The 25,476-nt window shown below is 50.1% G+C and overlaps 1 protein-coding gene across 28 annotated transcripts in view; it reads left to right on the forward strand.

The window, feature by feature from the left end:
- SCRIB (scribble planar cell polarity protein) overlaps positions 1–25,476 on the forward strand; it is a 792,600-nt gene that overhangs the window by 386,478 nt on the left and 380,646 nt on the right. For all 28 annotated transcript variants that reach the window (XM_085604619.1, XM_085604607.1, XM_085604621.1 and 25 more), the window contains 2 exons: positions 9,110–9,187; positions 9,991–10,317. In XM_085604619.1, coding sequence (XP_085460745.1) covers positions 9,110–9,187; positions 9,991–10,317 — 405 coding nt within the window. The remainder of the gene's footprint in view (positions 1–9,109; positions 9,188–9,990; positions 10,318–25,476) is intronic.

Here is a 25,476-nt window from a genome sequence, read left to right on the forward strand (position 1 = left end):
AAATCATTTCATAAAACTAAACAACTCTATTCAGATTTGTTATCAAAAAGCCAAAAGGACTCTCACAGTACCCCCAGAGCACATTCCACTCGCAAGTTAGGGACTACAATGGCTTTCTTAGGAAATATTCCTAATACTGATATATGCAAAGCTGCAACATGGTCCACACCATACACATTCACCAAATACTATTGTGTAGATGTGTTAGCAAGACAACAAGCTAATATGGGTCAAGCATTACTTAAATCGTTATTTCAGACAACTCCAACGGTTACAGGTTAGCCACCGCTTCAGGAAGACTGCTGTTTGGTCTATGCAATAAACAAGCAAGGCTTGGATCCTTAGCTGCCTGGACTGGACCACTATACTAATTGAAAACAAAACGATATGTCTAGAAGACTATTAACCATGAGTTCAATGGGCACCTTAGACCAGCAATTCGAAGGCGCCTCTGCTTCATTCAGCTTAATTTATAATATTTTATATAAAAAAACAATCAAACTCATTTGTGCACATCTGAGAATGGATAACACTTAGTTGGAATAGCGACATATAAAGCTCATTTTAACACATACTCAAATTCAATATATACAACACAATAGATTTGTGTAACAATGACAGAAAAACATTGAAGTGAAAAATTCATAAACCAAAACATAAAGGAGCACAAATTGACCAGTCCTAATTTCAGAAATACGCATTCGGCACCCCCCTGTTCAAAATACCCTGCACTCAAAAAGTAAAGACTTTTTGAGTGCGGGGTATCTTGAACAGGGGGGGTACCATAAAGGAATTAGTTTAATTCTTCCCCTTTCCAGGCAATACCCAGATAATTGTGTAACACCATTACTCACTCACAGGCAGGACAAGACATATCAGCCTTGAAAAAGAGATAATGTCCGCCTAGTGTGTATTTCTGAAATTAGGACTGGTCAATTTGAATAAATCTGAGGCGCCTTCGAATTGCTGGTCTAAGGTGCCCATTGAACTCATGGTTAATAGTATAGTCTATGCAAAGCATGTGATCTACAGCTCGCATGGCTCAAACGGAAAATGCTACTTACCCAGTATGCATCTGTTTTTGGCATGTAGAGCTGTAGAATCTCATGCGCCCACCCAACTCCCCGTGTACCTGTAACTGCTGTAGTTTTCTGATTTACTAAACATACTTGCGCATGGACATCTCTATTCTTTACTACTACTCCATTCTCTCACCCTCTGTGGAAAACAATCTGAAGATGGAGTCGATGGCCATGCACACAATCACCTAAAGGAGGAGTCCCCTACCTCGTGATTAGGGAAAACATCTTCCAGAAAAACAAAGTGCAAACATCCTGACCCAACCCTAGATGGCGATCTTATGCAAAGCTTGAGATTCTACAGCTCTACATGCCAAGAACAGATGCATACTGGGTAAGTAGCATCTTACTTGTCAGGGGAGTGCAGCGACCACTCACCACCTCTGCCACGCAGAAAACACCTAGCTTTGGCATTCAGCAGTGTGTGTGCAGAGGAGCCCCCAAGCAGGGAACCTAGAGCAGCTCTAGCAGACTTCTACCAGCAGCGTGTGTGCAACAGCCCCCAAGCAGGGAACCTAGAGCAGCTGTAGCAGATTTCTACCAGCAGTCAGCAATGTATGGAAGAGCCCCCAAGCAGGGAACCCAGAGCAGCTCTAGCAGACTTCTGCCAGCAGTGTGTGTGGAGGAGCCCCAAAGCAGGGAACCTAGAGCAGCTCTAGCAGACTACTGACAGAAGTGTGTGGAAGAGCCCCCAAGCAGGGAGTCCAGAACAGCTCTAGCAGACTTCTACCAGCAGTCAGCAGTGTGTGGAAGACCCACCAAGCAGGAAACCCAGAGTAGTACTAGCAGACTTCTGCCAGCAGTGTGTGTGGAGGAGCCCCAAAGCAGGGAACCTAGAGCAGCTCTAGCAGACTACTGACAGAAGTGTGTGGAAGAGCCCCCAAGTAGGGAACCTAGAGCAGCTCCAGCAGACTTCTCACCGCATTGTGTAGAAGAGCCCCCAAGCACTGAATCCAGAGCAGCTCTAGCAGACTTCTAACAGCTGTCAGCAGCTTGTGTGGAAGAGCCCCCAAGCAGGGAGCCCGGAGAAGCTCTTGCAGACTCCTGCCAGCAGTCAGCAATGTGTGTGGAAGAGTCTCCAAGCAGGGAGCCCAGAGAAGCTCTAGCAGACTTCTGCGAGCAGTCAGCGGTGTGTGTGGAAAAGCCCCCCAAGAAGGGAACCCAGAGCAGCTCTAGCAGACTTCTACCAGCAGTATGTGTGGAAGAGCCCCCAAGCAGGGAACCCAGAGTAGCTCTAGCAGAATTCTGCAAGCAACGTGTGTGCAATGGCCCCGAAGCAGGGAACCTAGAGCAGCTCTAGCAGACTTCTGCAAGCAGTGTGTGTGGAAGAGCCCCCAAGCAGGGAACCCAGAGCAGCTCTATCAGACTTCTACCAGCAGTGTATTTTGGAAGAACCCACAAGCAGGGAACCTATATCAGCACTAGCAGACTTCTCTCAGCAGTGCATGTGGAAGAGCCCCCAAGCAGGGAACCTAGAGCAGCTCTAGCAGACTTCTGCGAGCAGTGTGTGTGGAAGAGCTCCCAAGCAGGGAACCCAGAGCAGCTCTAGCAGACTTCTACCAGCAGTGTATGTGGAAAAGCCCCCAAGCAGGGAACCTAGAGCAGCTCTAGCAGACTTCTAACAGCAGTATATGTGGAAGAGCCCCCAAGCAGGGAACCCAGAGCAGCTCTAGCAGACTTCTGTGAGCAACATGTGCAACCGCCCCCAAGCAGAGAACCCAGAGCAGCTCTAGCAGACTCCTGCCAGCAGTGTGTCTGGAAGAGCCCCCAAGCAGGTAACCCAGAGCAACTCTAGCAGACTCCAGTTAGCTGTGTTTGTGGAAGAGTCCCCAAGCAGGTATCCCAGAGCAACTCTAGTTGACTTCTACCAGCCAGCAGTGTATGTGGAGGAGCCCCCAAGCTGGGAACCTAGAGCAGCTCTAGCAGACTTCTGCAAGAAGCGTGTGTGGAAGAGCCCCAAGCTGGGAACCTAGAGCAGCTCTAGCAGACTCCTGCCAGCAGCGTGTGTGTGGAAGAGCCCTCAAGCAAGGAAACAAGAGCAGCTCTAGCAGACTTCTGCCAGTGTGTGTGTGTGTGTGTGTGTGTGTGTGTGTGTGTGTGTGTGAGAGCCCCCCAGCAGGGAACCTAGAGCAGCACTAGCAGACTTCTACCAGCAGTGTATGTGGAGGAGCCCCCAAGCTGGGAACCTAGAGCAGCTCTAGCAGACTCCTGCCAGCAGCGTGTGTGTGGAAGAGCCCTCAAGCAAGGAAACAAGAGCAGCTCTAGCAGACTTCTGCCAGTGTGTGTGTGTGTGTGTGTGCAAGAGCCCCCCAGCAGGGAACCTAGAGCAGCACTAGCAGACTTCTACCAGCAGTCAGTGGTGTTTGTGGAAGAGCCTCCAAGCAGAGAACCAAGAACAGCTCTAGCAGACTACTGACAGAAGTGTGTGGAAGAGCCCCTAAGCAGGGAACCCAGAGCAGCTCAGCAGACTCCTGCCAGCAGCATATGTGGAAGAGCCCCCAAGCAGGGAACCTAGAGCAGCTCTAGCAGATTTCCACCAGCAGTGTTTTTGGAAGAGCCCCCAAGCAGGGAACCCAGAGCGGCTCTAGCAGACTCCTGACAGCAGTGTTTGTGGAAGAGCCCCCAAGCAGGGAACCCAGAGCAGCTCTAGCAGACTTCTACCAGCAGTGTATGTGGAAGAGCCCCCAAGCAGGGAACCTAGAGCAGCTCTAGCAGACTTCTACCAGCAGCATATGTGGAAGAGCCCCCAAGCAGGGAACCTAGAGCAGCTCTAGCAGATTTCCACCAGCAGTGTTTTTGGAAGAGGCCCCAAGCAGGGAACCCAGAGCGGCTCTAGCAGACTCCTGACAGCAGTGTTTGTGGAAGAGCCCCCAAGCAGGGAACCCAGAGCAGCTCTAGCAGACTTCTACCAGCAGTGTATGTGGAAGAGCCCCCAAGCAGGGAACCTAGAGCAGCTCTAGCAGACTTCTACCAGCAGTGTATGTGGAAGAGCCCCCAAGCAGGGAACCTAGAGCAGCTCCAACAGACTTCTACCAGCAGTATATGTGGAATAGCCCCCAAGCAGGGAACCTAGAGCAGCTCTAGCAGACTTCTGTGAGCAACGTGTGTGCAACAGCCCCCAAGCAGGGAACCCAGAGCAGCTCTAGCAGACTTCTGCGAGCAGTGTGTGTGGAAGAGCTCTCAAGCAGGGAACCCAGAGCAGCTCTAGCAGACTTCTACCAGCAGTGTATGTGGAAAAGCCCCCAAGCCGGGAACCTAGAGCAGCTCTAGCAGACTTCTAACAGCAGTATATGTGGAAGAGCCCCCAAGCAAGGAACCCAGAGCAGCTCTACAAGACTTCTGCCAGCAACATGTGCAACAGCCCCCAAGCAGGGAACCCAGAGCAGCTCTAGCACACTCCTGCCAGCAGTGTGTATGGAAGAGCCCCCAAGCAGGGAACCCAGAGCAACTCTAGCAGACTCCAGTTAGCTGTGTTTGTGGCAGAGCCTCCAAGCAGAGAACCAAGAACAGCTCTAGCAGACTTCTAGGAGCAGTCGGCAATGTGTGGAAGAGCCCCTAAGCAGGGAACCCAGAGCAGCTCCAGCAGACTCCTGCCAGCAGCGTATGTGGAAGAGCCCCCAAGCAGGGAACCTAGAGCAGCTCTAGCAGATTTCCACCAGCAGTGTTTTTGGAAGAGCCCCCAAGCAGGGAACCCAGAGCGGCTCTAGCAGACTCCTGCCAGCAGTGTTTGTGGAAGAGCCCCCAAGCAGGAAACCTACAGCAGCTCTAGCAGACTTCTGCGAGCAGTGTGTGTGGAAGAGCCCCCAAGCAGGTAACCCAGAGCAACTCTAGCAGACTCCAGTTAGCTGTGTTTGTGGAAGAGTCCCCAAGCAGGTATCCCAGAGCAACTCTAGTTGACTTCTACCAGCCAGCAGTGTATGTGGAGGAGCCCCCAAGCTGGGAACCTAGAGCAGCTCTAGCAGACTTCTGCAAGAAGCGTGTGTGGAAGAGCCCCAAGCTGGGAACCTAGAGCAGCTCTAGCAGACTCCTGCCAGCAGCGTGTGTGTGGAAGAGCCCTCAAGCAAGGAAACAAGAGCAGCTCTAGCAGACTTCTGCCAGTGTGTGTGTGTGTGTGTGTGTGTGTGTGTGTGTGTGTGTGTGTGTGTGTGTGTGCAAGAGCCCCCCAGCAGGGAACCTAGAGCAGCACTAGCAGACTTCTACCAGCAGTCAGCGGTGTTTGTGGAAGAGCCTCCAAGCAGAGAACCAAGAACAGCTCTAGCAGACTACTGACAGAAGTGTGTGGAAGAGCCCCTAAGCAGGGAACCCAGAGCAGCTCAGCAGACTCCTGCCAGCAGCATATGTGGAAGAGCCCCCAAGCAGGGAACCTAGAGCAGCTCTAGCAGATTTCCACCAGCAGTGTTTTTGGAAGAGCCCCCAAGCAGGGAACCCAGAGCGGCTCTAGCAGACTCCTGACAGCAGTGTTTGTGGAAGAGCCCCCAAGCAGGGAACCCAGAGCAGCTCTAGCAGACTTCTACCAGCAGTGTATGTGGAAGAGCCCCCAAGCAGGGAACCTAGAGCAGCTCTAGCAGACTTCTACCAGCAGCATATGTGGAAGAGCCCCCAAGCAGGGAACCTAGAGCAGCTCTAGCAGATTTCCACCAGCAGTGTTTTTGGAAGAGCCCCCAAGCAGGGAACCCAGAGCGGCTCTAGCAGACTCCTGACAGCAGTGTTTGTGGAAGAGCCCCCAAGCAGGGAACCCAGAGCAGCTCTAGCAGACTTCTACCAGCAGTGTATGTGGAAGAGCCCCCAAGCAGGGAACCTAGAGCAGCTCTAGCAGACTTCTACCAGCAGTGTATGTGGAAGAGCCCCCAAGCAGGGAACCTAGAGCAGCTCCAACAGACTTCTACCAGCAGTATATGTGGAATAGCCCCCAAGCAGGGAACCTAGAGCAGCTCTAGCAGACTTCTGTGAGCAACGTGTGTGCAACAGCCCCCAAGCAGGGAACCCAGAGCAGCTCTAGCAGACTTCTGCAAGCAGTGTGTGTGGAAGAGCTCCCAAGCGGGGAACCCAGAGCAGCTCTAGCAGACTTCTACCAGCAGTGTATGTGGAAAAGCCCCCAAGCCGGGAACCTAGAGCAGCTCTAGCAGACTTCTAACAGCAGTATATGTGGAAGAGCCCCCAAGCAAGGAACCCAGAGCAGCTCTACAAGACTTCTGCCAGCAACATGTGCAACAGCCCCCAAGCAGGGAACCCAGAGCAGCTCTAGCACACTCCTGCCAGCAGTGTGTATGGAAGAGCCCCCAAGCAGGGAACCCAGAGCAACTCTAGCAGACTCCAGTTAGCTGTGTTTGTGGCAGAGCCTCCAAGCAGAGAACCAAGAACAGCTCTAGCAGACTTCTAGGAGCAGTCGGCAATGTGTGGAAGAGCCCCTAAGCAGGGAACCCAGAGCAGCTCCAGCAGACTCCTGCCAGCAGCGTATGTGGAAGAGCCCCCAAGCAGGGAACCTAGAGCAGCTCTAGCAGATTTCCACCAGCAGTGTTTTTGGAAGAGCCCCCAAGCAGGGAACCCAGAGCGGCTCTAGCAGACTCCTGCCAGCAGTGTTTGTGGAAGAGCCCCCAAGCAGGGAACCCAGAGCAGCTCTAGCAGACTCCTGCCAGCAGTGTTTGTGGAAGAGCCCCCAAGCAGGAAACCTACAGCAGCTCTAGCAGACTCCTGCCAGCAGTGTATGGTAGAGCCCCCAAGCAGGGAGCCAAGAGCAGCTCTAGCAAACTTATGCCGGCAGCGTGTGCAGAAGAGCCCCAAGCAGGGAACCTAGAGCAGCTGTAGCAGACTTCTACCAGCAGTGTGTGTGGAAGAGCCCCCAAGCAGGGAACCCAGGGCAGCTCTAGCAGACTCCTGCCAGCAGTGTGTCTGGGAAAGCCCCCAAGCAGGGAACCTGGAACAGCTCTAGCAGACTCCAGCCAGTAACAGAATCTGCCAGTAACAGAATGAAGGCCCCTTTACTGGTCAATTGTTTTTTGATTTTCTTTAGCTGTGCAGGTAGTTGATGATTGTCTTTTCATAATTGGCTGCATAGTTATGCTTTAGTTTGTTCAGATTCGGCCCCCACCCACCAAGGAGGAATGTCTCAATTGGCCATTTTAACATGAAGCATAGCCCTCAGAAATTGAAACACGAAAAGAAGGGTATTTTTGATGAGAAATGGTGACTACATTCATCTGCACATCAAAATGAATTGGGCAAGTATATTACATCGTTCCTTCTTTGCCAAAAGGCAGGCTTGTCCTTCAGCTGAGGGCCAGATGGGGACAATAGCTGCTCTGGATTCTCAACGCAGCTTGTATGCTCAAGAAATCTCTTGTGTGCAGGGAGAGGACCTCTGTCCCACTGTACAGCATGAAAGAGTAGTCTGATTTTTGAGTGCCTAGAACGGCTCTTTCGACAAGTCTGTCTTTATGAATCAGCCTCTACTGCTCTATAATCAATGTGAATGTTCCTCTAGATGAGGGGCCATTTTGGGGCATTATTTAACTGATGCACATGTTTGCCCCTTGTCTTTTTTTTTCTTCATATGGAGCAGAACACAATGCGAGAGAACACTGCATCCACGAGTTGACATTTATAATCGATTTAATGGCAAACTTCATCTCGCTTGTGGACTCTGAAATGCCTGCCTGGCTCTCTATGGCGTTGGCCTGTGGTGGCCATGGTTCTACTTGGCATGGATGTAGAGGAAGTGCCCTGGTTCTCTCCTCTGTGCTGCTTTAACCCTTGGGTGCCTCGGATAGCATGCAACCAGACTTCAGCTGCTTGGGGCTCTCGGGACAGGTTTCGGAGTGTGGTGCCATACATCAATCACACCATGCCTTAAGCAAGCCACAGTCCTTTTTGCGGTTGCAAAAATTAATCTTTTTAAATAAGCTCCAGCACCCATTCTGATTTGGTAGCAGGTTCTGCTCCTTGGGTGCGATGAGTGGAACCTGACAGATGGAATTCTAACTGGAAAGATGCATCCGGGGCATTGTATGGTTGACGTTCTGATGTAAGCCCTGGACCAAATTGGTTTTAGTGTAGGGGCTGAAACATGTTGACGATTTATTAGGGTCAGAGGACTTAGCGCTGGGATGCCTTCGGGTAGCCATGCGCTCTAGAAATACCTTTTTCAATTCATTAAACATCCTTAACCCCCCCCCCCCACCCGATTGAGACTTTATAACTATACTCAAACAACTACTAATAAAGGGAAAAAGAGGTTGGTTTGAGATATTTTTATAGTCTTGTTGTATCCTAGTCATGAAAATATTCTAGGTGCTGGAATAAGCGCGAGCCCAACCTGGTTTTAGGGACCAGGATGAGACCTGATGATGACGCATGCCTCTATTAGAGTGGGTGAGGGTCTAACAAAAGAAAATGAATAATGTATCTTTTCTTTGCTATCCGACAGGGTACCTATTTGTAAAGGAAAGCCCCTTACTTAGGCAGGGGATACCCTTTTGTTGTGTGTACTGATTAAATAAGGGAGCGTGTATCCCTTGGCTGGTGATTAACGGTCTCCCCTCCCTAGGAGTAGGGTCCCGGCGCGGTCCCTGCTTCAGGGTTTTTGCTTTATGAAGCCCTCTTTAGCATCCGGCATTGCTAGAGTGAGCCAGTCTTCTGCTTGCCAGCGTGTTCTCTTATCCTTCTGCGGCGCTCTGTGGGGGTCTGTAGGTTGGTTGGACGGTGTTCCCTGCTGTGGGAAGCTCTAGCAGGGGTGGTGCACAAGCATGCCTGAAGTCTGTGAGATGCATGACCTGATGAGTAACACCTCCCACAGTATTGTTTGTAGAGAGCACACGCTGCTTCTCGCCTCACTGGGTGTGCTGATTTACAGTGCATGAGCCTGCCTGCGTGCCTGGGTTCTTGCTTTCGAACAGTGAAGAATGCCCTGTGTCGTGGTTCAGCCAGGACCTGACGTAGGTATGGTGGGGTGCCCAACAGACCTGGAAGCCAGTCCTGCCAGGTTTCCTGTTGTAAATGTTGGCTTCCTGCACTGACTCAGAGTTCTCTTTCAGGGCATCTTCATCTCCCGAGTGGCGGAGGAGGGTCCGGCGGCCCGAGCTGGTGTCCGGGTGGGAGACAAGCTCCTGGAGGTGAGACGGCGACTGATTGATGTGCTGTGCTTGTTTCTACTGTTCATTCCTGGTTCCTGCTTGCCATCTTCACTTGCTTTCCTGCCCTTGGCTGGTTCTGCTGCTCCAGCTAAATGTTACTAGTGCGCACTCGTAGCGGCCTGCATTGCCCTAACCTGAGCAGGCCGCAGAGGCCGCCCTCCTGCCTTCTTTAGCAGATGCTGGCTCAGCAGCATGTGGGTGGGCTGCTTCTGGTGGGTCTCAGCTGCTACCCACCTTTCTTCCCTGCCGGGCGTGTAGTGCAGTCATGTGGGTGTTTTTGAATGTTGGGAGCTTTCCTCCTGCGCAATTGCACGATTTATTGCAAGTATGGTTGAGCTCTTTTCCGCAGTTAAATGTCCTGAGTGCTGCAGTGGGAAGGGACGCTGTAGGTTCGTACTTGCAGAGCCTCCTCTCCACAGGCACCGGTCTGCAGAGGCCTAATGGTTAGGCCTGTGCGGTCTCTGCCTCACAGACACTGGTCTGTAGAGGCCTGGTGGGTAGGCCTGTGCGGTGTCTCTGCTCCACAGGCACTGGCCTGAAGAGGCCTAGTGGGTAGGCCTGTGCTGTGTCTCTGCTCCACTGGCACTGGTCTGCAGAGGCCTAGTGGGTAGGCCTGTGCGGTGTCCCTGCTCCACAGGCACTGGTCTGTAGAGGACTACTGGGTAGGCCTGTGCGGTGCGGTGTCTCTGCTCCACACACACTGGTCTTCAGAAGGCTGTGCTCAGAAGGTGTCCAGAGTCTGTGAATGTCTCCAGCTTCACTCTCTCCGTTGTCTCCACCAGGTGAACGGCGTGGACTTGCACAACGCCGAGCACCACAAGGCGGTGGAGGCCTTGCGCAGCTCAGGAACCTCGGTCACCATGTCTGTGCTGCGGGAGCGGATGGTAGAGCCGGAGAACGCTATCACCGTCACCCCCTTGCGGCCTGAAGATGACTACTATCCACGGGAGCGCTGGAGCGCCATGAGCTTCCCCGAGGAAACGGACGAGGAGCCAGCGGCGGCGGTGCCCACCAAGCGCTTCTCCACGTGCCTTATGCGCAATGAGAAGGGGCTGGGCTTCAGCATCGCCGGGGGCAAGGGCTCCACGCCCTACAAAGTGGGAGACACGGTGAGTACTCTGCCGGGCCCTGTGTCCTCTTGGGAGGTCTTTGCACTCCAGTTAAGTGTATTCTCGGGGTGGCACTAAGTGATTTCATAGACCCTGGGCATCCAGAGTCCAAAATTCCAATTTAAAGATACATCTATTTGTCTGCACTGAAGATGAATTTCCCAAAAATGTATATATTGTTTTGTACGGTGTAAGAATTTAGTGTTTTATGGCTATACGTGCATTACAGTCCAGTCATTGTAGCCAAATAGGAGCTTTAGGTGGCCAGCTTCCCACATGAGGTCGCAGAGACTCTTGCATGAGGTGCACTATCATGTTAATGTGTGGTAGAGGACACCTGCTCCATGTAATCATCAAAGGTCTTCAGTCAATACTCATTCAGCAATTAAACTGATTCTCCCTCCTACAGTGTGCTCTACATTACATGACCATTCAATAGTTTACCAGTCTATATTGGAGCTCAGCTGTGGGAGTAGGTCAGTGTAAGTCACTTTACTGTCCAACTGTAGGTTGTAGAATGGTTCTTGTGTGCCTTGCCTCATAGGCTAATATATTTAATCCTGAAGCCTGGTAGCGGCACACTATTACAAGCATTGGCGTAGCCAATAGGTCTCGCCTTTTTTAGCCATGCAGCACATTATTCTGGGTGCTTAACATTTACAGGTTTTACTACGTGTAGCACTGGGTGGGAGATTGCAAGCAAAACAAACTTACAACAGAACCCACTGGAATGTGCTGTGCGAGCCGATGGAGGGCGCACAACCTGCTCACGGTCACACTCTGCGTCTGCATGCAGCTCCGACCTTCTGTAGCCTTTGCAAACCTAGGCAGACCCCCATCGGGAAAACAGTGTCGGGGATGGAGAAATGTGTGATCTTGGTTTAAATGCGGAGGCCGAGTGAGAATGTATAGGGGCCTCATGGGTTGCCATGACCAGGTCACAAGACAAGGAGGCCCGAAGCTTAAACCCAGAGCTCGGCCTGTTTACGGGCTTCGCTGCCATTCTCCGACCGCTCTTTGAGCAACTTAAACGAGCAGAGGGAGCTCCGACTGACCTCTCAGAATAGAAAAGAAGGCAAAAAAGAAGTCTTTTCTGTCTGCCTCTCGCACTCATCCACTCACACTCCCTGTGTTTTCACACACTCCTGCATAAAACAGAGCTTCCAAATTAGCCCCCTCTAAACTGCACAAAAAGGGCGAAATAGCCCCATTAGCTCATCACAAGATGGGCTAGTAAATCCTTTTGCACTGCCTCAGGGAGGGGATAGTGCATGAAATCTCTCCTTCAGCCTCAGGGGGGGATGGGGGGGATGGATGTGTGTGTGTCTCACTCAAAATAAGGGGCATCCAAACACAATGTATTCACTTACTTAACAGTTTCCTATAGCGCAGTCAAACCCCAAGGGCATTAGAACACATTAGGTAAGAACCATTATGTAGAAGACTTGAATAAGAAATTAGAATAAAACAGACAAGAGTAAACAAAACAATGTTAAAAGACCATGGGCTGAGAAGGGAAGAGGTAGAAAAGAGTAACACAAGCGATGCAACAAGGGATGAAAGTAGCGCACTGCAGGCAGTGGGAAGAGGTCTCAGTCAGAGCAGCAGGGAGAAAGTGAAAGCGAACGCGCTATAAACAGCGCGCACGACTTAGTCGATGAGGTGAGCCCGCGAGTGGCGCGCGCGCTTGGGAGAGCATTCTGCTAATTTTCAAGCTCTACACTCGTGCTTGTGGCGCGCCGCTGCTCGCTCCCGCAAGGTGGATGCCGCCACAAGCACGAGTGTGCTTGAAAATGAGCAGAGCGACGGCTAAAGGCCCTCCTATGCAGCGGATGCGTGCTGCGTAGGCGAGACCTAACAATGAATGCGTTGGCCCATGAAATGTTTCCTTATTAGCTAGTTACTAAATTGTGAGGACGTTCAAAGAGAAGGAAGAAATAGGATGGCACTTCCCTTTTCAATACTTATCCAACAGCATTTCTGTCTCTGGCATACCAGGATTGAAGTTGGCTAGAGACATTGCTGTATCTAAAGGTCTGGAGTTTATATAGATATTCAACGACTTTTCTGTAGGGTACGCAGTTCTCTTACCTATATTAAAAATGTTGGAAGCAAGTTATTGTTCTCCAAACTGTAGAGGATATTTTTGAGGTTGGAAGGTTAGAAGAAAAAGGTGTATGTGAGATACTTTCTCATTGCAGCTGGTGAGCCACCCCTATCCTAAACTTAAGTTTTGGAAAGAATCCGTGTCGGCAGGTGTTTTAAAATATATTATTTAGATTGACATCTACTATACTGTTTGCTAATTTCTTTTTAATGACAATGTTTCACAAAACAATAGTTAAAATAAGTCAATGACCTCGTACTCTTAAACTAATACAAGCAATAAAGAGACGTTCATGCCGAGGAGAGCAGAAAGTTGTGCAGAAAGTCTTCAAGAAGCGTCGAACCGCCTCTTGTCGCAGGGTTTGGGCCTGCTTCAGTTGACGCCAGTCCCTTTTTTAGCAGTTTTGGTCCTCTCCCCCAGTTTAATATGATACTTATATGTGCCTTTTTTGCACCCGGTAAAAAATGCAGTTGATCTGAAACATTCATTTTGAACCATCCCCAAATCCTATATAAACCGATCTCATCCTGGCTCTGGCATTTCAGCAACATTGTGTGATTGTGGCAAATCACTTTATCTCCCCCTGCCTCAGATTTTAAAAAGTATAACATAATCCCAGTTTGTGTCGAGTACACAAGTTTAAATATCTGCTGCATAGATAAGTATTGGCAAAGCTAATAGGTCTTGAATTTGCAAGAAGTTTTTTTTCTTTGCTTTACAGTAGTGTGGGTTGATAGTTAAGTGTAGATTGTATGTGTTTTTTAAGTAGATGAGGCAGTAGAGTGAGTTCTTTAGAAACAGCCTGTTAAGATCAACAATTAATTTATTTGCATTGTTGTTAAAACAATTATTTGCGATACAAACTTGGTTGATAAGCATATCATTTTAAAATAAATTACAGCCAATAGGCTTACTCAAAAAACGGAATGGAATTAATTACTCTTATATAGTACTGCTAGTAACATTTCTAAAAATCATCGGCGTGTTTGCGATAAAAGCAAAACATTGACGCTCACCGCTACTCTGTTAGCAGACTAGTATTAATGTCCATAATGTATATGCCTTTCTTATTGGGATTGCAGTTGCGCCCCTATTTACATTACATACAAAACTACCTTTCTGGCGAAAATGGTCATGTGCGTAGACGCAGAACGTGTACTAGTGCCCACAATGTAACTAAGTGCAAACAAGCAGCATAAATTCGTTGCTAGTGACAAGTCAAACGTGCAGACCTGAAGACGAGCAGCAGCATGAACAAGCCAACCAGCACATCACGGAGCACTGGAGAGTATTTGAAAACTTCATTAGCTGCTGTTGTGTTATTACCTTGCAGCCTCAACTGGCGCTCTACAATGACTTTGTTTCAGCGCCACCTGCAAGCCAATGAATAGAGCAGCGGGGTGCAGACTCTGCACAAGCACACCAGTACCTGTTTTCCGACCCATTGCCTACAGCCATCGGACACACCATGATTAATGTGCTGACAATGTTTAAGATCCGTGAGGCTCCTCCCCTGGAGTTATAGTGATAAAGGGTAAGTATTTCCCTTCTGTTGTGGTCACGGGCCACTCAAACACTGCTTATGTAAAAACAAGCATTTGCAATGCAATAGGTCTCGCATTGTTAAAACTTTGACCTATTGGCATTGTCTTTTATTATTACAGGTTTCTGAAACCCATAAATGAAATGCACTGTTATTTACAATGTCAATAGCTCAAATGCGAAACCGATTGCATTGCAGAAGCGTGTTTATTTTCTCTCGAGGGCTCCTGCACTTTATCACGCAAGGTGCCAAATGACATCTTAATGATTAAATGAGCAGTAGCAGCCCCAGCCTGCACTGTTTGGACATTCCCACTGCCTGCTGCCGAAAAATGGAAAGAGGCTGGAGAACGCTGTGAAGGTGTTGCGCGCTTGTGTTGAGGCGTATAAATGTTAACAGTTTCCAGCATGGGCGGCCCTTTCACCTCAAACTTCACTCCCTCTACACTGTAATCACCCCTCCTCCAGGAGACACAACGCCCTTTTAAATGAAGTCATTAACCGGACAATGTTCTCGTCAAAAGTGAAAGAACAATGTTACAAGTTAATGAATTTGCCATTTCACCAGTGCAGTCAAATGTGCACATTTCACGCATATAATACAACTCAGCTATCAAGTTGAATTACATTGAAACAGCAATTATTTGCGAGAACCTGTGGGCGTGCCGTTTATGTTTGTGTCCCCGTCAGGCATCGAATCCAAAGCATGCAGGAATAGCTTTGGAAAGACGCCTAAACATGCTCGACTCCTATCAAGACGCCCAACGCTAGGAAAGGTAAGGACAATAAATGCAAGCAGCGGCAGAAAGTAGCAATCGTAAATAAGCTGAAGAAATGCTTCTTCGCGAGCATATGCTGCATTCAAAGGGCATTTATGTGATTCAGTGCCAGTGACTTTGCCGCTTCCGACGCTATGGCGTTTGCAACCGGTGGCACTGCTGTTTGTGGTTAGTGGGGGCGGGGTCAGGGGGTGTCATGTGGTGCCGGGGCCACAGCAGTATCAGAGGACATGGAGCGCGTCCGATACAATGAAGTGAAAGCACGGTATGCAGCGTTGTTAACAAGAGAAGCCCGGCGGAGCGTGGCGCGCGTGCTTGGCGGGGGCGGGGGAGCGGACCCTTTGAAGTGCTCCCAAAAAGCGGAGCGTGGCGCGCGCGCTTGGCGGGGGAGCGGACCCTTTGAAGTGCTCCCAAAAGGCAGATTGCATGGCGGCACGATGCGCGTGATTGTGCGCGTGCTAGCAATGCAATCCGCTTTTTGGGAGCACTTTTCAAACCAGCTTTCTATAGTCTAGCTTTGCGATCGCTTACGCGATAGCAAGGTCGAGACCTAATAATGAACACGGATGTGTTGAAGTGGCACTTTTATTCATTAAGTCCTTAGCACAGCGAAATAAATATATTCATCAATTCATTAGCTCAGAAATAACATCAAAAACATAATTTCAATCCATTAGAAATAGCAACACAAATACATTTTAATTAACGTGCGAGTGCCTAGAAGGCAGACCTTAAATGAGAAACCTAACCATGCAAGAGTTACAGTTTTAAGATACACTAAATGCAATGAATTGGGTGAGGATGGAAAAACCAAGAATAAGTGATGAGACTAAAAAAAAAAGGGATTTTTTTTTAAAATCTAGATTGGGTCCTACCACCTGAGAATAGGCTTAATAGGCCCAATGCAGATATACAGCCGGCCGGGAACCCACAGCGTGCATGGCACTGCAGAAGAGTTCTGGAACACGACACAACACACTCTACATACAGAACTCTCGTTATTCTAGCACACCACTCACGCCACGATGCACCGATTCACTAGGGCTGCACAAGTAATGGGTCCCATCAACGATCAGACATGAAGCAGTTTTTAAGACACGAGAGCTGTTGGAAATGTTAAAAACAAATTACAGATAAGCAAATCCCAGGTCAGAGTAAAAAGAACACAGCTTTGGAAGCATGTTAAGTAGTATGTAATAGCAGTGAAAGAGAAAATCATACAGACAGAGCTGCCTGTGGAGGCTTTACTTAGTCGTGACCGCGTGCTCAGCATTATAATACCATTGACAGCTTTCTGTACCAGTCATAGGTGTCTTGCGGACAGATCATCATATTGCTGCGGAGATGCCTTGGGCGCACCCCCAGTTTCAACAAGGCGCCAGGTGACTTCGATGTGGACAGGGATGAAAACACAGCGAAAGAGCGATAAACAAATTGTATGGGTTACTAAATATTAGACAACAGTGGTTCTTCGTAATCCTTAAAAAGAAACCTTGAGCTGACCCTTGAATATGAGCTCCACGGTGATTCTTAAAGGAAACTAAACGTGGTATTGTTGTGATCATTCAAAGTATCCCTCTTGAGGTCATGAAAGAGGAGACCTTACAGAAAACCAATTTAGCTTATAAAAGATGCTCCAGAGATTTAGTAAGCTGCAAATGAGTGATTACAACAGATACACGTTATGAGGTAGAGGATGGTTCTCGCTTGTATTTAAAAGGTGCAGTGGCAGGTTTGGCACCACCATCTATGACAGACTCCATAGTACAGCAACTGCACTAGATTACTGCCATCTCTGACTGTCAGTCCTGTTGTGAACCGCTGGCAGCCAGATGCTGCCTCCGAATTTAATGGGTTAGTCCACTATGGTGAAAACTCGAGGTTCCAGGGAGACTCAGTTTGTTGTGGGATATCTGTATGTCAAACACAACTCTCTAGAAAGGCGCCCGATATCACGCCTATGCTGTTATAATTTTTTTTAAAAAGACTGCTCTTGAACAGGATAAAAATAAATCTCTCAACAGTTGTTCCCCCATTTTAGCCCGTAGGTGGTTTCACCAGTGTCTGAATCTGGAGTTCCTCTGGGAAAGGTGTACGGGGTTGTGGGCTAACAAAATAAGTGGGCGCTGAATACAACGTGGATAGTGTGCCATACCTTTAATTAAGAATGTCATGTCGCACATTTGTGTTCGCATGTATTTTCTCTTTCACGTGCTCATCATAACCATTCAATGGCGATACTGGGAGACGTATCTGTAAGAGACACGTTAGTGATAGATTCCTTATCTTAGAATATCCCCAGGTGTCAGACTGGATCCGGAAAGTTTTCGTCAGCAGTACCCCTGCGTGTCGGTAGGCGTCGTCGTGCGGCTCTGCGTGTGTCGCTGGCGTCGTAGCTGCCGAGATGACGTCATCGGAGCTACTTAGACGCACCACCCGCGCTAACGTCAGTTCTTTCTTTTTCCGCGCTGGCTAGCGCAGATCCGAGGGAGAGCGGTACCCCTAGTTAATATTCTCTTGTCGAGTACTCGACTTCTGGTGCAGTAGGGATGCCCGGGTTTAAGTCCTGTAGGACCTGCCGTCGGAACATGATGGTAGCGGATCCGCACAACGTCTCTCTTCTGCTTGGTGCTTGCCCATGACCCCGAGGCGTGCCCTGATTGTTGGGCCATGGCGGCGTAAGCTTTGCGGGAGCGTTCCCAAAAGTTATTGGAGGTCCGGCAATCGGTTCCGTGCCGATCGAGGTCCCGTTCACGTGGGAGGTCGAGAGCCTGGTTGCGGAGCCGTCACCATCGCTCGTTGGACACAGCGACAGGTAAGTCACGGTGCCATAAGAAGTCTAAGAAGCGACGTCGTTCTTAGTCTACCCCGCACCGGTCGCGGGACGCGGTGGAGGGGGCAGGCGGTCACTCCCCCGCGGCTCCGATGGATCCTCGGTTGTTGCCTGTGGCCTTCCTGCCCTTTTCAGGCCCGCATGTGACTCCGGACGAAATACAGGCTTTCCTGTCTGCCATGAGCTGTTGGTTTGGCCCATCGGGTCCCTCCGGAGCGCCTTTGGGCCCGGCAGACCCGTTGGGTGGTTCTGCCCCCGTGCCGCCGCCTTTGGCCCTGGCTACGCAGGCACAATACCCTACGGTGCCGCCGGACGGCGCAGAACCGGGTTTGTCTACCCCCCCCCCACCCCTCCGTTCCGTTTCTGGGTGGAGAGTTTATTCCATTCCCCCGGGAACCTCGTCCTTAAGGGCCTTTTCAACAACCGGTGGACGAAGGGGAGTAATGCGAGGATGAGCCAGAATGGGAAGGTGATACAGAATGTCCAGTGGATCTGGATTTCTCTCCACATCCTGGTACACTGTCCCCCTCTTCAGTGGCTACGGAGGAGCTTGGGACTTTTTCTGTAGTGTTACGTAGGGCGGCTGAGGCTCTTAACCTCGAGCTCCCTTCTCTACCTATCAAGACCAATCTCCTGACTGAAGTACTGCAGTCAGCGTCGTCCTCTGCGGAGTCGCTGCTGCCCTTCAATGACGCACTTACCGACGTCCTGTTGAGCACCTGTGGATAAGGGTGTGGCGCGCTTCCACCGCCCGGCGCCGTGCGACCCCAGCTTTCTCACACACCCAACTCCTCAGTCTGGTTGTCCAGGCCTCTGCCTCGCCGAGCGCATTCTCTTCTTTCCCTCCGGACAAGGAATCTAAGAAACTGGAGCAGTTTGGGAAAAAGATTTTCGCTTCTGCCAGTTCAGGGTTGCGGGCGGAGAATACTGCGTGCCCGTTGGGCTGCTACTCGCATTCTGTGTGGGACATGGTGGCACAGGTGCTGCCTCAGTGCCCTGTGAAAGCTCGGGCGGTGCTCTCCCAGGCCATTACCGAGGGGAGAGATGCTGCTAAATTCACTATCCGTTGTGGACTTGACACGGCCGATTCACTCGGCAGGGTACTTTCCTCAATGGTGGCGCTCTGCCGTTAAGCTTGGCTCAGAACAACTGGCTTCTCCCGGGATGTTCAGGACACTTTGTTGGACATGCCCTTTGATGGCACACGCCTCTTTGGTGACCAGGCGGATAGCACCCGGGAACGCTTCAAGGACTCTCGGGCGACGGCCCTGTCCTTGGGTCTTGCCACCACGCACATTCCCTCAGGGTCCGCTTTTCCATCCTTTCGAGGTCGGGGTGGAGGCGCCCAATCGTGTTCCTTTCAGACCAGCAGGCCTGCGCAACCGCAGACGTAGGACCCGACATGGTGGGTCCCGAGGACAGCGAGCTGGTCCATCCACCACCGCTCCTGCCGCCGCCTCAAAACCTTCCAGATACAGTGTTTCAGACCCACCGGACACCAGTGGGCGGCAGGATTCGCCATCACCAACCCCACTGGCGTGCCATCACTTCGGACAGGTGGGTTCTGCAAATAGTCCGAAGGGGCTACTCCCTCCCCTTAGAGTCTACCCCTCCAGCCATGCCACCTCAGTACCACCCCATTTCGGGGGATCACTTGGCACTTCTCCAGCAGGAAGTTGCGGCCCACTTGGCCAAGGGGGCCATAGAGCGCGTTCCAACGCCAGAAGTAGGTTGTCGTTGTTACTCCCACTACTTCTTGGTTCCAAAGAAGGACAAAGGTCTGCGCCCTATCTTAGACCTCCGGAACGTCAATCACTTCCTCCGGTAGGAGAAGTTCAAGATGCTCACGCTTGCTCAGGTCTTGTCTGCCCTAGACCCGCAAGACTAGCTGGTAGCGTTGGACGTGCGGGATGCTTATTTTCATATCCCCATCCTGCCAGCCCACCGGCGTTACCTACGGTTCACGGTGGGCCACGAGCACTTTCAGTTCACCGTGCTCCCTTTCGGCCTTACCAGCGCCCCTTGGGTGTTCACGAAAGTGATGGCGGTGATGATAGCTCATCTGCGCAGATCAGGGGTTTCAGTCTTCCCCTTATCTCGACGACTGGCTGTTGAAGGCGGGCTCACCCCAGGCAGTCTTCTCCCACCTCCAGACTATGGCCGACCTCCCGCATTTCCTGGGGTTTTCCATCAAGGTGTCGAAGTCGCACCTGATTCCCTCTCAGAAGCTCCTCTTCATCGGAACGGTTCTGGATACGGCGCAGGTTCTAGTTTATCCTCCCGAACAGCGAGTCCGGGACATTCAGGCTATGATTCCTATCTTTCGGCCCTGGGTTTTGGTCAGGAAGACCCTGAGGTTGCTGGGCCTCATGACCTCCTGCATCCTGCTGATCTATCATGCCAGATGGCATATGCGGGCTCTGCAGTGGGACCTGAAGTTCCAGTGGACGCAGCATCGGGGAAACCTGTCAGACTACGTCCAGATCTTGGAGGGCGCTGCACAGGACTTGCAGCGGTGGCTCACGAACCAGCGTTGGATCAGTGGCAGATCCCTCTCCCTTCCCCAACCAGAGCACACAGTAGTGACGGACGCGTCCCTCCTGGGATGGGGCGGCCACACGGGAGGGACGGAGATCAGAGGCCTCTGGTCTTCAGCCGAGTCCAAGCTCCATATCAACCTTTTGGAGCTCAGGGCGATCCTACTTGCACTGAAAGCATTCCTTCCCTCTCTCAAGGGGAAAATAGTGCAGGTGTTCACAGACAACACCACTGCCATGTGGTACTGCAACAAGCAGGGTGGGGTGGCATCGTGGGCCCTATGTCAGGAGGCTCTACGTCTCTGGACGTGGCTGGAACGTCAAGGCATTTCCTTGGTGGTTCAACACCTGTCAGGTACCCTGAATGCCAGGGCGGATAAACTCAGGTGCATGTTGGATCACAAATGGCGTCTTCACTCAGAGGTAGCACAAGGTCTCTTTCAGCACTGGGGAGAACCTTGGTTAGATCTGTTCGCCACCGAAGAGAACGCGAAGAGAACGCGCAATGTCAGCAGTTCTGCACGTTGGAATTTCCAAGGCGGCACTCGCTCCACTAAAACGGTGTACGCCTGTAGGTGGAACAGATTTGTGGTATGGTGCACAGCTAAGACTGTGGATCCCCTTTCTTCCCCTCTTTCTGAGGTTCTCCTGTTCCTTCTTTCTTTGGCCCAGCAGGGCTCTTCTCTGGGCACTCGTAAAGGTTATCTTTCGGCTATCTCTGCCTTCCTACGGCTTCCTGATCAGCCTTCTCTTTTTAAGTCCCCGGTTGTTAACCGTTTTCTTAAGGGCATTACGCATACGTTCCCACCTGTGCCCTTCATAATGCCTCAGTGGAACTTAAATCTTGTCTTGACTTTTCTGATGTGCGCTCCCTTTAGGCCACTTCATAACTGTCCCTTACGTCTTCATACTCTCAATACGGCTTTCCTGGTAGCTATCACCTCTGCCAGGAGAGTGAATGAGCTCCAGGCTCTTTCTCCCAAACCTCCTTTCCTTTCTGTTCATCCGGACAAGGTGGTTCTGAGGACACGTCCTTCTTTCTTGCCAAAGGTTGTCACGCCCTTCCACATCGGGCAGACCATCACTTTGCCCACCTTTTTTCCACCTCCGCACCCTTCACGGGAAGAGGAGCGGCTCCACCGTCTGGACCCTAAACGTGCGCTTGCATTCTATCTGCAGCGTACACAGCATTTCCGGGTGGATGATCAGCTCTTTGTTGGCTACGTGGGCGCCAAAAGAGGTCGGGCGGTGCACAAACGGACCATCTCCCGGTGGGTCGTTCTGTGTATCAAAGCATGTTACTTCTTGGCCAAGAAGGAACCTCCTGTGGGTCTGCGTGCCCATTCGACCAGGGCAACTGCAGCCACTACTGCCTCGAAGAGTTTGGTATCCCGAGCTACTCGGTATGAGCGTGGATCCCCCGATCCGACTGCCTCTTCGGGAGGATCTCCTGTTGCAGCAACAGGGGACGGTCCTCCACCCGAACCTGTCCAGCCTCCACCTCCTTGCGTGGAGATTGAGCGGCAACAGCTGATTCCATTTGATTTGCCTCCTGAAGTCTGTAATGTAATTCTGGCAGCCAGGCGTCCCTCCACTAAAACGGTATACACCTGTCGGTGGAAATAAATTGTGGTATGGTGCACAGCGAAAGCTGTAGATCCTCTTTCTGCCCCTCTTTCTGAGGTCCTATTGTTCATTCTCTCTTTGGCCCAGCAAGGCTCTGCTCTGGGCACTATCAAGGGCTACCTTTCTGCTCTTTCAGCCTTTCTTAGGCTGCCAGATCAGCCCTCTTTTCAAGTCCCCAGTTGTCAATAGATTTCTCAAAGGCATTACTCACATTTTCCCTCCTATTCCTTTTGTGATGCCTCAATGGAACTTGAACCTGGTTCTCACATACTTGATGTGCGCTCCCTCTGAGCCTCTTCATAACTGTCCTTTGCGGTTATTAACTTTGAAAACTGTCTTCCTGGTGGCCATCATCTCAGCTCGGCAGGTGAGTGAGCTCCTGGCTCTTTTCTGCAAACCTCCTTTCCTGACGATTCATCCGGACAAGGTTGTGCTTCGACGGTGTCCCGCCTTTCTACCAAAAGTAGTCTCTGCCTTTCATCTCGGGCAAACTGTCACTCTGCCCACTTTCTTTCCGCCTCCGCAGCCTTCAAGAGAAGAGGAGAGGCTCCACCGTCTGGACCCAAAACGTGCGCATTCATTATATATCAGCCGCAGACAACAGTTCCGGGTGGATGACTGGCTCTTTGTTGGCTACGTGGGCACCAAGAAAGGTCGGGCTGTGCACAAGCGAACTATCTCCCGATGGGTTGTCTTGTGTATTAAAGCCTGTTACTCTCTGGCTAAAAAGGAACCTCCGGTTAGGCTGCGCGCCCGTTCTACCAGGGCGACAGCAGCTACTACAGCATTGGGGCGTGGTGTCCCTCTGCAAGACATCTGTCAGGCGGCCACTTGGGCCTCGTTGCCGACTTTGACTAAGCACTATTGCCTTGACAGTCTGGTCTGGAGAGACGGCCTCTTTGGCCGTTCGGTTCTCCGTGACTTTCTGGTGTAATCTCACTTCGCAGACCCACCACCGGGGTTGCTATTGCTTGGGTATGTATTCTAAGGTAAGGAATCTATCACTAACGTGTCTCGTTCAGATGCACAAGTTACTTACTTGTGTAACGATATATCTGTAAGAGACTTTAGTTTGTGATAGATTCCTTACCTCCCGCCCATCCTCCCTGTTCAGCGAACTGTTCTCTAGGGTTCAGTTCATCCCTTTTAGGGCCCTAGTTCTATTGCACCAGTAGTCGGTCTCTGGCATGGCTCTGCGCTCCTGGCGCGGAAAAGTTGTGTACAGAACTGACGTCAGCGCGCGAGGGCGTGTCTAAGTAGCTCCGACGTCATCTCGGCGGCTACGACGCCAGCGGCGTACGCGGAGCCGCATGACAACGCCGACCGACGCGCAGGTTGCTGACAAACTTTCTGGATCCAGTATAAAGCCTGGGGATATTCTAAGGTAAGGAATCTATCACTAACTGTGTCTTAGTAAGTAACTTGTGCGTCAATAGTCTTCCCACCCCCAGTACCTGGGAACTTACATAGCCCTTAGTTGGTCAATTGTTTGGTACCGTCCATTCCTGTTGCTATGGAAAAATGTAGGGGGCTTTCAAAGTGTTATTTTTAACTGTATTTCATAACTGTTGCCGTTAATGTGAAATAAAACATAAAAAAATATTTTGGTCCTACAGCTAGAGCAGCAATGCCTGCTCTGCGCTTGCAAAAATAACCCACGTTGGACCCTCTTTAAACCTTTGTGAATGGCACACACTCACCCGGAGTCGGAGCTAGTGAGGCTCTTTTGCTAGAGTCTGGGTTAACCCTGCACTTTTTTTCTTTGTAATCTTTTTATTTAACGTTGGTCATATAAAACTGAGGTTGAAGGGATGTGGGGTGGGGGAGTGAAAGAAACCGGCACGGACTGGTTGTGGGCCGGGGAAAGAAACCGACATGAGTGAGAGCTAGTCAAAACACAAACACTGGTGTGAAATACTCTTTTCAGATTTTTTTTTTAAAGTTCCTGAGCCAGTAACTATGAGACAAGTGGAATGCTACAAGTAATGGGGGCCTGCTCTGTGGGAGGAACAAATAACGAAAAAGGAGGGGACAAATAGGAATAATAACCACTTAGAAGCAGGAATTTTCAAAGCACACTGAAATGAACAAATGAAAAGCAGTGGGCGGGCTGCCAAGCCCACAGAGTGAATGCAGCATGTTTCGAAGAGACCGTGCTGCCTAGGCTCTATCTACAAAGAGCAGACGGCTCTCTCCAGTCACTCCTCACCACCACCTCATCTCCCTTCCAGTCATCACATCTTAGTTTCTCTGGCTGCAACTGAATTCACAGACTCACAGCACCTCACGTTTGAGATGCTCCTCTACAATTATAATTCTGTCTGAGAAGCCCTCTGATGTTCCTGGGAGATAGTTTTGCTCCATATGAAATATCTTGAAGCTATTTTTTCACTTTACTTTGACAACCTTTTAAGGGCTCGCCTGGCGTTAGCAGCGCTGCTCTCGCTATGCGAGGGCTTTTTGTAATCGATTCACATTATTGAAAATCTAGATGTGCACGCGTACGGAGGGAAAAAAAAGGCATGCGCACGGACTGACACATACACGTGCGCAAGCGCTCGCCAGGGCAAGACGCCATCTTGGTTTACAAAAAAAATGCATGGACAGACACAGACACCTACACGTGCACATGCGCTCGCCTGGACAACCCGAAGCCATCTTGTTTTACTTTAAATGGACTTGCACGCTCTCGTCCAATTTTCCGACGGCCCTGAATTCCGACTGTTACTGATTGTGAATTCTGTGTAAGGATTACGATCACAATTTTTCAGGACCTTTCTGTATAACCGGTGACAAGCACTGGGATGCAAATTAGAAAGCAGACAGCTGGAGTTCGCTGCCATTCTGACGTGGAGAGCGGTACCGGTGCTGAGTGTGGTGGCATCGCGCCCCTAGGACAGACTGCTTGTAGTCTGGTGATGGCTGGAGTTGGTGAGCACGGACGCATTGGAGTGGCTGCAGGGGATCATGCATGCGCACGGACAGACACGTGCACACACACTCGCCTGGGCAACCTGACGCCATCTTGGTTTACTTTAAATGGACTTGTGCGCTCTCGTCCACTTTTTACGACGGCCCTGAATTCCAACTTTTACTAATTGTGGGGGTGAACAGAGTTGCCACATTTAAAACCCAGTCTTGCACGCTCTCGTCCACTCTCATACATATATCTATGCATACATATGCATGTATGGATATAAGTTTACATATATATGTGTATAGGATTGAGTTATATATTTTGCACATTTTTGCACAATATAAAGTTTATCTGTCACTATTTGTCTTGCTGTGTTTTAAGAGACAAATGGGATTTGATATGAATTTTAATATCAAAATAGGATTTGTTTATTTCTTAGTTTGCTTAAGTAATTTTGGATTTTTTGAGCACTAGCACTTTATATACAAGCGTGATTGGGACAGTGCAATAGGACAATTCATTTATAGGAGCATTAATTGGTCACTTGACTGCAATTAGACTCCAGATCTAGGCTGTTTACGTAAACTGCTTATATAAAAAGGATTAGTCCTTTTTTACTTAATGGATTTTATACATTTGGTATTTTTATCGTTGCTTTTAGATATGTTATAGTAATAATGTATTTATAATGCTATTTATATATTTATGGATTTTAAACATCTACTTGTCTAATTGTAAGTATTTTGTTTAGCTCCATGCACTAACCATCACGCAGCTTTGATTATCCAATCTGTCACAGTATATAAATCATGTGCTTC

The sequence above is a fragment of the Triturus cristatus genome, chromosome 5_1 (assembly GCF_964204655.1).
Source record: "Triturus cristatus chromosome 5_1, aTriCri1.1, whole genome shotgun sequence".
In the NCBI taxonomy this organism is placed as follows: domain Eukaryota; kingdom Metazoa; phylum Chordata; class Amphibia; order Caudata; family Salamandridae; genus Triturus; species Triturus cristatus.